Raw genomic sequence first — 12,372 nt, 5'->3', positions numbered from 1 at the left:
CCATCTTAAACCTCCCATGACACAGTTTTGTGCCTTTCCCTCAGGTCCTGTCACTGGTCACAGAGAGCAGAGATTGGTGCTGCCCCTCCTGAGGAAGTTGCAGACCCCGAGGAGGTCTGACCTCAGGCTCTTCCTCTCCAGCTGAACAAGCCAAGTGACCTCAACCAGTTCTCATATGGCCCCTCTAGGCCCTTTCCCATCCTCATGTCCCTCCTTTGGGCACTAAGAATGTACCTTTACATTCTTTTTATATTGTGGTGCCCAAAACTGCACACAGTGCTCATGGTGAGGCTGCACCAGTACAGGGCAAAAGGGGACAGCTCTGTGCCCTTGACCAGCTGGCTGTGCTGGACTGGACACACCCCAGGACACGTTGGTGCCCGGCACGGGCTGTGCTCACGTCCTGGGGACCAGACTGGTGTCCCCAAGAATGGGGTGAGCCATGAGGCTGCCCTCAACCTGCTTCTCTTCCCACAGGATCCGTCCCCAGCTGCCCAAAGAGAAGATAGAGGGATGTCACATCTGCACCTCGGTGACACCTGGCGAGCCCCAGGTGCTGCTGGGGAAGGACAAGGCCTTCACCTACGACTTTGTCTTTGACCTGGACACGTGGCAGGAGCGGATCTACACCACCTGTATGGGGAAGCTCATCGAGGGCTGCTTTGAGGGCTACAATGCCACAGTGCTGGCATACGGGCAGGTATGGGCCCTGCCCCCTCTGGCCTCAACGCTCTGCCCTCCAGCAGCACTGGGGGTACTGAGAGGGCACTCGCAGAGCTTTGGGAAAGTGGGGTGTGTGTGAGTTTCTGGCTGTGGAGAGGACAGAGTTATCCCTGGTTGGTGAGAGCTGGGGCAGTGGGGGGTGGCCATGGGTGGGAGGAGGGGGTGGCAGGGCTGGGGTGGGAGTCAGTGTGGTGGTGGGGATCAGAGTGGCTCAGCAAGGGCGTCTGAGGAGCCTGGAGTGGCAGGGGGGCAGTGGGGGTGCATTAGGCAGAGCTGAGCCGGGGGGGGCACAGCCAGCTCTCCCCTCACTGTCTCTGCACAGACTGGCGCGGGGAAGACGTACACCATGGGCACCGGCTTCGACATGAGCATCTCCGAGGAGGAGCAGGGCATCATCCCGCGGGCCATCGGCCACCTCTTCAGCGGCATCGAGGAGCGCAAGCGCGCGGCTCAGAGCCAGGGCGTGGCAGCACCCGAGTTCAAAGTCAGCGCCCAGTTCCTGGAGGTGGGTGGCAGGAGCTCTGGGGGACACCGTGGCCCTGCCCTGTCCTTCTCTGCTCCCGTGTCTTGAGTCCATGTCCGGACTGCTCCCGGACAGAGCTGCACCCCGGGCAGGCGTGGTGGGACCGGGTGTGTGTGCGGGTGCAGTGGGGACTCAAAGCACCTGGATGTTGTTGGCTTCAGGATGGCTACAAACTGGGTAGAGGGAGTCCCCCCATGGGAAAGGGGCCTATGGCTTGGTCCTCTGGGGATTCAGGGGCTCTGGACTGTCTTACCCCTGTTTGAGGCCCAGGATAGCGGGATACCTGCTGCCCTGTGTCAGGACCAGTGTTGCCAGTGAAACAGGGAGAGAAGAAAGTGGCCACTCTTGGGAGGATTTGAGGAAGGGCTGTGCTATTTCCCATGGCCTTTGACCTTGAGAGTGTTTCAATGCATCCTCTCCCGCCTCTCTTCTGGCTTCTCCAATTCAAAAGCCTCTTCTATTAACTGCTTCATTCCCTGGAGAAGTTTGTCCTGGGAAGCCCATGGACCTTGTGTGTTGGCAGCAGTGTCCCTGGGGGCTGCTCCTGTGGTGAAGGAGCAAAGAGGTGTGAGTAGGAACTGGTTTAATGCCCCAGTGAGAAAGCACAGGGTGCTGTTGAACAAAGCTGAGCTCCTGAGCAAGCTTCATATGGTTGGGGTCCTGACCTGGGGTGCACCCATGGGAGATGGGCAGGGAGGGGCCCCGTGCTGTGATCTTGCCTCCAGGTGGCTTTGTTGACCATCACATCTGGGTGTCTCCAGATGCTGATGGCCTGGAGAGGGGAAGCAGTGCCCAAAGTCACCTCCTTGCTGGAGAAATCCTTCCCACTTAGGTCTTCATCTGCAGAGCCCTTGTTAGGTCCCACGTTGTTGCTGTTGTGTCCTTCCCTTCCCATCACTTGGCCTATCCAAGCTCCTGGTGTTCAGCTTGTGAGGCTCCTCTCTGGGGATCCTGTGGGCTGGGGTGGAAATGGGGACAGTTTCCTGCCTGTCCTGGGTGACCTGTTTGCTGGGATTGGGACACTGGAAGGATGGGTGCCTCCAGTGCTGCCTCTGGACCAGGCCATCCTAGGAAACATCTTTGCAGACAAGAGGTAGACTCGAGGATGACAGAGCAGTAGCCCTACATGGGGTCACACAACTGCCGTGGGCATTTCCTGTAGTCTTTCCCTCTCTCCATCACCTCTGACCCTGGTTGGTTTGGCTCTCAGACTCAGATGTTTGTCCAGTGGCTGCAGGGGAGGGTGGGAACAAGGATTCCTCTGCTTTGTTTCAAAGCTGCTCACCAGGGAAATTGGCAGCCCTGGGGTGGGGGGGATCTTCCAGCTGAGGGGGCTTGAAGGCTCCCCAAGGGCTCTGTTACAAGTGGGGAGAATAAAACCTGCTGCCTGGTGACCCAGTGACCAAGGTTGTTGGTCCACCCTGGCAGCATGGACATTGAACCAGGAGCTCTTGAGCCACTGTGCCAAGCCCTGTTCTGCAGCCACCCTCATCCAGGTGACACAGGGAGGGTTTTGTGGTGATAATGGCTCTGCTGTGCCAGCCTGGGCGTGTGGCCACGTCAGGCACTGGTCACCAACCCACTGTCCCAGCAGGGGCACCGGACCTGCCCGGCTGATCCGTGTCCTGTGACTCTGCTCCTGGGAGAAGGTTTAAACGCTCAAGGAGCCCAGTTGCACCTGGGGCAGCCAGGGACGGATTAGCCTGATCCGTCCTGCTGGCCAGGAACCTGCAGTCCTTGGGTGACCCTGCTCTCTGCACTGGGATGTGAGTGCAGGAGGGTGATACTGAGTGGTGGTGGCGAGGGGACAGATGGGCAGGGGTGTCCCCCCACCCCAGGGTGAGAGAGGATGCTGCAGGGTCAAGATATGGATGGGGGTGCATCCTCTGTCAGCTCCGGGGCTGCAGGGTTTTCCCTGCTTGTCCAGCACTCCCTAGTCCCCCTCATCTCCTTTCCATCTGGCAGAGATGACCTCAGGGAGTTGTGATGGGAGTGGGGCTCCGCTGGCTCATGTGGCTGGGGCTCCTCAGGTGAGCCAGGAAAGTCAGGGGATGTGTAGCTCACGGGTGTCTGCTCAGGCTCTGGAGGCAGGGCTCTGAAAATGTCCCTTTCCTGCAGAGCTGCCTGTGTGTGGGCCAGGGACAGGACAGGACTGGGCAGCAGGAACCAACCCAGAGTGCAGCTCAGAGCTTTGTGGGGCAGACAGGCATGTGGATGCACACCTGCACACAGGTGTGCCCACACACCCCATTCCTCCGGGCATCCCATCCCAGCTGGTACCTGCACAGGCAGCTCAGAGCTCGCCTGTGCACCATGTAACCCCATGCAGTGCTCCAGACTGGGGGCAGAGCAACTGGAAAGCTCCTGGTGGGCAAGGAAAGGACCTGGGGGTGCTTGAACGTGAGCCAGCAGTGTGCCCAGGTGGGCAAGAAGGCCAATGGCATCCTGGCTTGTACCAGCCATAGTGTGACCAGCAGGACCAGGGCAGTGGCCATCCCCCTGGGCTGGACGCTGGTGAGGCCCCACCTCAAATCCTGGGTGCAGTTTTGGGCCCCTCATGACAAGGAAGACATTGAGGGGCTGGAGCGTGTCCAGAGAAGGGAACGGAGCTGGGGAAGGGTCTGGAGCACCAGTCTGATGAGGAGTGGCTGGAGGAGTTGGGGGGGGCTCAACCTGGAGAAAAGGAGGCTCAGGGGGACCTTCTCACTCTTTGCAACTCCCTGACAGGAAGGTGGAGCCAGGTGGGTGTTGGGTTCTTCTCCCAGGTAAGAAATGACAGGACAAGAGGAAATGTCCTCAAGTTGCACCAGGGGAGGTTTAGATTGGATATTAGGGAAAACTTCTTCCCTGAAAGGGTGGTCAGGTGCTGTCACAGGCTGCCCAGGGCAGTGGTGGAGTCACCATCCCTGGAAGGGTTCAAAAGATGTGTGGGTGTGGCACTTGGGGACATGGTTTAGTGGTGACCATGGCAGTGCTGGGGGAACGGTTGGACTCAGTGATCTTAGAGGGCTTTTCCAACCTGAAGGATTCCAGGATTCTGTGCATCATCTCCTCTCTGCATGCACAGGCTTGTGCCTCCTCTCCTACGCTCGCACACACACCAGCTGCCCTGCTCAGCCTTGCACACACGCGTGAGCAGACGCGCAGCCCCAGCTCTGGGGGGTGGCACTGGGGTGCCAGAGGGCACCTCCCACAGCCCTGCCGTGCCAGGCTCGAGCAGCCTCCTGCTTCCCCCTGCTCACCCCACGCCTGTGCTGCCCCACTCAGCTCTACAATGAGGAGATCCTGGACCTGTTCGACAGCGCCCGCGACCCTGACGCGCGGCACCGCAAATCCAACATCAAAATCCACGAGGATGCCAGTGGGAGCATCTACACCACGGGGGTCACGTCGCGCCTCATCAGCTCGCAGGACGAGGTGGGTGTGGGGTGGGCAGGCGTGGAGCAGGGGTGGCAGCTGGGTGCCACTGGCCAGGGGTGTGCTGTGTGGGGACATCTCGGCAAGGGGAGATCTCTCCCAGGGTGGGATGGTGCAGTCCCAAGGGGGTTCTGGGAGAGGTTGGTGTGTCCACTGGGCTGCACAGGGTCTGTCCTGACTCCCTACAAAGGTGCTTCAAGGTTTCCTTCCCTGCCTGGTGTCATTGTAGCTGATCCAGTGCCTAAAACAGGGAGCCCTTTCCCGTACCACCGCCAGCACCCAGATGAACGTGCAGAGCTCCCGGTCCCACGCCATCTTCACCATTCACCTGTGCCAGACGAGAGTGTGTGCCCGCCCAGAGCTGGTGAGATGTGCTGCTGCCTCATGGCCAGGCTGTTCCTGGGCCCCATACCCAGGCAATGCGTGGAGGTCCCTTGGGAAGGGGAGAGGGTTTGAAATCTGTCTTCTTTCCAGTCGTAGCCAGTGTTAGGATTTAATGGGAGCTGAGGGTGAGCTGATCCAAGGCAGTGATGATCTGGCCCAGATCATCAGGGATGGCTCAGAGCAAGCTGTTGTTGGAGTCCCATCTCCATCCCCAAGGGGCTGGATGTGGAGGGAGAATGCTCAGGCTCTTGCTGACATCTGAGTGCAGCCAAAGCACCTTCTGCCCACTCCGGGTCTGCAGTGGTGACCCTTCCTGTGTCCCTGGCTGCAGGTGAACGGGGAGGTGACCGGCCTCCTGGATGGATCCCAGCCCGCCACCGAGTACGAGACCTTGACAGCCAAGTTTCACTTTGTGGACCTGGCTGGCTCGGAGAGGCTGAAGCGGACGGGAGCAACCGGCGAGAGGGCGAAGGAAGGGATCTCCATCAACTGCGGGCTGGTACGGCCCCGAGCCTGGCACCGGCGGGCAGGGGGAGCAGGGAGGCAGAGCCTGCCTGGGGGAGCCTGTGGCACTTCTGGGTCCTGCCCAGAGCTGCTCTGCACTGTTGGGGTGCTGCTGTCTCAGCTGGGGTTCGTGCTGCCCGGCCCTGAGGGCAGGAATATTCACAGTGCCAGTGGTGAGAGCACGGCTCTGTTGCCGAGGGCAGGGCTGGGGGGGGTGCAGCTGGGCACAGGGGTGCAAGTCCCAAAAGTGTGAGGTCTGCTAATCTGAGCTAAAAAGACCACTCTAGAGCTTGATGTTGCTTCTCAGTGCAGCATGGGAGAAAGGCACAGGCCAGGGAGGAGGGGGGAAGGTGAGACTGGCAAGGGAAGCCCCCCGCCTCCCCCTTGTGCAACCCAAACCTGTGCCACAGCACATGCCCCAGGCCTGACATGCTGGCTGTGTGGCAGCTGTATGCTCAGCTAGGGCTGAATTTGGGGGCCTTCCCTTTGTGTTGGTAGCTGGCCTTGGGGAACGTCATTAGTGCCCTCGGAGACCAGAGCAAGAAAGTCGTGCACGTGCCCTACCGCGACTCCAAGCTCACCCGCCTGCTGCAGGATTCCCTTGGGGGCAACAGGTAAGGGGGGGCTGAGCTTGGGGCTAGGGCTGCAGGACTGTCCCTCTGCAGATAGAGCTGAGGGGCTCTGGAGCCGTGCAGGAGCTATTTCAGCACTCCCGTGGGTGCCCAGTGGGGAGGGGATACCTTCTTCCAGGCATGGCATGACTTTGCAGATGTAAAGGCCTTGGCTCCTCATCAGCCCAAGGTGCAATTGGCAGCTTTGGCAGAATCAGCTGATGCAAAACCCTCCTGAGCCCTCGCAGATCTGGGACTTGGCAGGTGCTGGTGCCCTGCATGGGGGGGATTGAATTCCCTGCCTCTTCTCCAAAGAGCCGGTTCTTCCCTGGCAATCCCGGAATGGTTGGGCTGACCAGAGGGAGCTGCCTTTGCTCAGTGCTGTGTGATGTGGTGCTTCGATGGTCTTATGGGTGCTCTGGCTCTGGGAGGGATGAACCCACTTTATACCTTGGTTATAAAACATAGATGGCTCCCCATCCAGGATGGGTGTCTGGGGGCACGTGGCCTGTGCTGGGTCCTGGCTTTCTAGCTGCTGAGCTGCTACAGGGTGGAGGGGACTGGCTTTCACCCTGCCCTTGCATCCCCAAGCCAAACCATCATGATTGCCTGTGTGAGCCCCTCTGACCGGGACTTCATGGAGACCCTGAACACGCTCAAATACGCCAACCGGGCTCGCAACATCAAGAACAAAGTGGTGGTGAACCAGGACAAGACAAGCCAGCAGATCAGTGCTCTGAGGGCCGAGATCGCCCGCCTGCAGATGGAACTGATGGAGTACAAGGCAGTGAGTGGTCCTGTACCCTACCCTAACCCTACCCTGGCCAGCCATGGAGCTGCTCACTCACTGCCCCACCAGTGGGATGGGGGAGAGAACGGGGAGAGTAACAGAAAGCTCATGGGTTGAGATACAGGCAGTTTGATAAGTAAAGCAAACCAAGGAACTCGTTCCCCATGTCCCATCACAGGGAGATGCTCAGCCATCCCCATCACAGGAGGGCTCTGTCAGGTGTAATGGTGGCTTGGGACGACACTCCAGACATGCCCCCCATTCTTCCTCCTTCGCCCAACTGTGTTCCCCCAGCTTCTTCTACGCCCTCAGCCTAATGCTGGTGGGGCAGGGTGAAGGGCTTAGTGCTGTGCAAGCCCTGCTCAGCAAGAGCTAAATCATCCCTGTGGAATCAGTGCTGTTTTCAGCACAGATCCCAAACACAGTCTCACAAGGTGCTGTGAGGAGAATTTAATCCACCCCAGGCAAACCCAGCTGATGGAGTGGGCCTGGTGAGCAGATGGAGGCAGGTGCAGAAAGCCTCACTCCTCATGTTTGAATTGGGGCAGGTTTAGTGGGACAGACCCTCCTGCTTCCCATCCCCTGCCCCTATGGATAGGGGTAATGTCTAGAGGAGTCAGGAGGCTTGAGACAGTGTCTTGCCTGTGACAAGCAGGACCTTGGGCAGGTTTTGGGAGTGCTAAGGCAGGGAGAAGCCCTGAAACATCTCCCACCCTCTGCCTGTTCAGGTCAGACTTTTCTGGTCCTTAGGTTTGTCCCTGCTGTGGTGTCTGGGGTCGCCCTTAGGGATGCAGTGGTGGGTCCCCATGTCCCAGCTCACCCTGCACTCAGGGGCTTCCCTCCTGTCCCACAGGGCAAGCGAGTCATCGGGGAGGACGGCGCAGAGGGATACAGCGACCTGTTCCGCGAGAACACCATGCTGCAGAAGGAGAACAGCGCCCTGCGCATGAGGGTGAAGGCCATGCAGGAGGCCATCGATGCCATCAACAGCAGGGTCACCTACCTCATGAGCCAGGAGGCCAACCTGATGCTGGCCAAGGCAGGTGAGGCTTGGCTAGCGCATGGCACGGTGGGTCACCAGGCAGCAGGGCTGGGCTGGGGTCTGTGGTACAGCCTGTGCCTGCCTCGACCCGCCTGTGCCTCTGCCCCTGCAGGGGATGGTAACGAAGCCATCGGCGCCCTCATCCAGAACTACATCCGGGAGATTGAAGAGCTGAGGTGAGCGGGTGCAGGGCTGGTGTGTCACTGGGTCCTGGTGTCTGGGTCCGAGCCCGGGTGTCTCACAGCTCGCTGCCTCCAGTGTCGCTGGGGTGAGCTGTGAGCCCCGTGGAACAGCAGCTGATGGCACTGCTGCTACAGGGGGTTGTAGGAGGCCCAGCCTTGGTGCTGGGCAGTGCTTCGGCCATTGTTGTCCTTGGTGTAGGCATTGATGGAGGGGGTGATCCTGTTGGGAGTGCCTGGGGTCTCTGAGGGACTGCTGGCCCCCCAAAGTTGGGTCCACCCCAGTCTCTTGCATGATCCTGGGACCCTGTCTGGCAGCATTGTGACTTTCTGACCCATCAGTATCTGGAATGGCTTAGTAGTGGATCCATCCCTGGCTTACACCATCCGAACACATCGTGTTCAGTCTGTAGAAGGGAGACTTTAGAGCCCCTTCCAGTGACTAAATGCTGCTTCTAAAAAAGAGGGAGAATGATTTTTTTTCTTTCTTTTTTTTTTTTTTTTTAAGCATGGGCACATAGCAATAGGACAGGGGGGAACAGCTTCAAACTAAAAGTGGAGAGATTTGGGTTAGAAGTTAGGAAGAAATTCTTCCCTGTGAGGGTGGTGAGACGCTGGCACAGGTTGCCCAAAGCTGCTGTGCCAGTCCCATCCCTGCAAGTGGATGGGGCTTGGAGCAACCTGGTCTAGTGGAAGGTGTCCCTGCCCGTGGCAGGGGGTTGGAATGAGATGAGCTTTAAGGTCCCTCCCAACCCAAACTGGGGGCAGTGGGATGGCCCCTCTTTGACTACGTCCTGTTTCCACTCCCTAGAACGAAGCTTCTGGAGAGCGAGTCCATGAACGAGTCCCTGCGCCGCAGCCTGTCCCGAGCGTCTGCCCGGCCCCCCTACTCCATGGGCTCCTCTCCAGCTGCTGGCCTGGCAGGTCTGTGCAGCCCCGCCGTGCCAGTGGACTCAGAGGCCTCCGATGTCCTCCGACGGGCCAAGCAGGACCTGGAGCGCCTGAAAAAGAAGGAGCGGAGGCAGCAGAGGAAGAGGTGAAGGCAGAGGTTTGGGGAGTGGAGGGGCTGCCTGTGGGTTTGGCTGCTCCTTGTGGTGTCTGGTATCCTGCTTCACCTATCCACCTGGATGTCTGGGTTCCCCTCCCAGCCCTGCCTTGCTGGTGCCTTCTTTTTGCCCACCACACAATTCCAGAGGCTGTTTTCCCCAGTGGGTCCAAAAGCAGGCGGCTGAGGGTGGTCCTGGCAGGACCCGTTTCCAGGTTCCCTCACACTGGGACTTAACAACCCTGCTCTGCTCCCCCCTTAGCCCAGAGAAGGAGGCGTTAAGGAAGCAGCAGAAACTGCAGCAGGACAACGGGGAGGAGACGGATGAGAACGAGGTGGAAGAGGTGAGCGGGCATCGCGCTCAGACCGAGGGGTTGTCTGGGTGTGTAGTGCTGTGATTGCCCCCATGGGACAGGGACCAAGCCCAGGCTGGCCCTGAAGGAAGTTGGAAGGGTCGTTTTGCTGAGGACTCCATGCTGCTGCAGGGGGCAGTTGGATGCTCCCCAGCCAGCCCTGCTGTGGAGCAAGGGGTCCACATTTTTGGAGGCTTGGTTTCAATTGGCACAGGTGAAGGGGGTTGGGCAATGCTCAGCTGCTCAGCTGGGAGGGGATGGATGCAAAGATCGATGGGGCACAGAGCTGCTCTCAGCAGTGTGCACTAGGGGCCCAGAAATGGTGCTGCAGCCTCTGGGATCCGGTGTGTGAGGCTGAGCCACACTGTTGGGGCTGTGGCACGTTGCTGTAGGGTGAGCTCAAGTTTGGAGGAGGGAGGAGCTGCAGAGAGAAGAGCAGGCCATGCTGCAGGCTGATGTTAGGCACTTCTCTCTTAGGAGGAGGAGGAGCAGGATGAGAGTGGCTGTGAGGAAGAAGATGGGCGTGAGGATGAAGATGAGGACTCGGGCAGTGAAGAGAGCCTGGTGGACTCAGACTCGGATGCAGAGGAGAAGGGTAAAGTGGAGATCTGTGTGCAGCCCTGGGCATGTGGGGGCATTGCTGGTGTCTCTGGCAACGAGCTCTGTTCCTGGGAAGGCAGAACCCCAGGACTCTGGGGGACTTGGAAGAGCCCCAAGGGTTGCTGCAGCGCTCTTTGGGGTGCTGCTGCTCCCTAGCAGTGTGGGTTCCCATCAGCTCCTCTGCCCTCTCCTCGTGCTGTGGCTCAGTGGGGCCATGGGAGCGGTGCTCCCCCACCCCTCCCAGCCTGATTGTCCCCCTCTGCCTCCAGCCGTGAATTTCCAGGCTGATCTGGCAGATCTGACCTGTGAGATTGAGATCAAGCAGAAGCTGATTGATGAGCTGGAGAACAGCCAGCGGCGCTTGCAGACCCTCAAGCATCAGTATGAGGAGAAGCTGATCCTACTGCAGAACAAGATTCGGGACACGCAGCTGGAGCGGGACCGGGTCCTGCAAAACCTCAGTGAGAACCACCTCACCTGTGGGATCCCACCCCTGCAGCATCAGGCCCCAGTTCCCACTCCTGCCCAGCTGACTCAGAGTCAGAGCATCCACCTCTGGCATGCAACACTGGCTCTGGTAGAGCTCTGTCATCCTCTGCCTCTGCTCAAGTCCCTGGGACCCCCCAAGACCCCGCTTGTCTTGCTGTGGGAGCAGGACCAGTCAGCACAGAGCTCTGGACCCCGCTGGTGCTGGAGAAGGATGGCGAGGCAAAGCCTCTTGTAGCACTGAGCACCACTTCATGAGCCCCCACCACTTCAGTGAGGGCACCTGGGGAAACTGAGGGCAAAAGACCCTGTGCTGTGGCTGATGTCCAGGCTAAACAGGGCAGGGTCACCCATGCTGTGGCTGTGGGTCTCAGTCTGCAGCTCTGCCAAGAGACACAGCTCAGCCCAGCAGAGTCTCCACCCCATGCTGGGCCCTTCCAGCAGGATCCCCAGACAGACCCCAGCCCACAGCGGGGTGAGGGGGGGCTATGGTGGGACAGGGAGGAAGCAGTGCCTGGTGTGTCCAGGCAGGGTATGCGGGTGCAGGAGGATCCCAGGGTGCATGGCTGTTGCAAACCCTCTCCTCACCCACCAGGCACCATGGAGTGTTACACAGAGGAGAAAGCCAACAAGATCAAAGCAGACTATGAGAAGCGGCTGAAGGAGATGAACCGGGACCTGCAGAAGCTCCAGGCAGCCCAGAAGGAGCACGCTCGCCTGCTTAAGAACCAGTCCCGCTACGAGCGGGAGCTGCGGAAGCTGCAGGCGGAGGTGGCCGAGATGAAGAAGGCAAAGGTACCTGGATGTGCCAGGGCAGGGAGGGATCCCCTGAACAAGCCTGGCTTCCCGCTCGGAGCAATGTTTTCCACTCTGGTGGCAAGGGCAGAGCATCTGTCTGCTGGGTGGGTGGGTGCCCCGGGGCGGTCGGGGCACACGGAACCCTCCGTTGCAGGTTGCGCTGATGAAGCAGATGCGGGAGGAGCAGCAGCGGCGGCGGCTGGTGGAGACCAAGAGGAACCGGGAGATTGCACAGCTCAAGAAGGAGCAGCGCCGGCAGGAGGTGAGAACCCAGCTCGCCACGTGTGCCCGTACAGGGGGGCTGGCCTGGCTGGGGGGGTGGTGTTTGTCCTGCTCTGGCACTCCAGGTGCTCAATAAATACTTCAGGTTGGTGAAGCTTGGGGCCCTGCTGTGCCCATGGCCTCGCTGGGGTCTGCGCAGCCCCAGCACAGCACACCTGGCTGGATGGTTCCTGAAGCCTTCCCTCAGCTTCTGCTGCAGTTGTGGGGGATGCTGTGGGCTCCCTCCCCTGCCGTGTGCGGGAGTCAATGTGCAGTCAGGGCCAGCTGGAGGCTGGGAACCTGCTCACTGTTAGGATCAGGAGTGAGACTGTGCTAAAGGGAGCCCTGGGACTGAAGCTATCACTGGGGTGAATGGACAGGACCCCAGGGGTGTCTTTTTTCTTTCTCTCTCATGCAGTTCCAGATCAGGGCTCTGGAGTCTCAGAAGCGGCAACAGGAAATAGTGCTGCGGAGGAAAACCCAGGAGGTGAGGGGAGTGGGTTGTCTCCACACAGGTCCCAGACCCACCATGCAGGGCTGGGCCCCCAGTGCCTGGCTCAGAGAAACCCTGTCCTTTAGACAGGGCCAGCTGTGGGAGTGGGGTTCCCAAAAGGGTGGGAGGGGTTTGGTGGCTCAGGAACCATGTGGGAGATGGT

The 12,372-nt window shown here is 59.6% G+C and overlaps 1 protein-coding gene across 5 annotated transcripts in view; it reads left to right on the top strand.

The window, feature by feature from the left end:
• The window catches only part of KIF21B (kinesin family member 21B), a 41,519-nt gene that overhangs the window by 12,538 nt on the left and 16,609 nt on the right, over nt 1-12,372 (top strand). For 4 of the 5 annotated variants that reach the window (XM_017821388.1, XM_017821387.1, XM_017821386.1 and 1 more), the window contains exons 2-17: nt 478-700; nt 1,046-1,228; nt 4,514-4,663; nt 4,893-5,027; nt 5,379-5,546; nt 6,050-6,165; nt 6,754-6,949; nt 7,806-7,995; nt 8,107-8,170; nt 8,985-9,209; nt 9,481-9,562; nt 10,049-10,166; nt 10,441-10,632; nt 11,253-11,452; nt 11,610-11,717; nt 12,135-12,203. In XM_017821388.1, coding sequence (XP_017676877.1) covers nt 478-700; nt 1,046-1,228; nt 4,514-4,663; nt 4,893-5,027; nt 5,379-5,546; nt 6,050-6,165; nt 6,754-6,949; nt 7,806-7,995; nt 8,107-8,170; nt 8,985-9,209; nt 9,481-9,562; nt 10,049-10,166; nt 10,441-10,632; nt 11,253-11,452; nt 11,610-11,717; nt 12,135-12,203 — 2,419 coding nt within the window. The remainder of the gene's footprint in view (nt 1-477; nt 701-1,045; nt 1,229-4,513; nt 4,664-4,892; nt 5,028-5,378; nt 5,547-6,049; nt 6,166-6,753; nt 6,950-7,805; nt 7,996-8,106; nt 8,171-8,984; nt 9,210-9,480; nt 9,563-10,048; nt 10,167-10,440; nt 10,633-11,252; nt 11,453-11,609; nt 11,718-12,134; nt 12,204-12,372) is intronic. The other variant, XM_017821385.1, reaches the window with a different exon arrangement.

This window comes from Lepidothrix coronata, unplaced genomic scaffold (assembly GCF_001604755.1).
Source record: "Lepidothrix coronata isolate B3197 unplaced genomic scaffold, Lepidothrix_coronata-1.0 Scaffold90, whole genome shotgun sequence".
NCBI classification, from domain to species: domain Eukaryota; kingdom Metazoa; phylum Chordata; class Aves; order Passeriformes; family Pipridae; genus Lepidothrix; species Lepidothrix coronata.
This window is presented reverse-complemented; position numbering and strand designations above follow the sequence as displayed.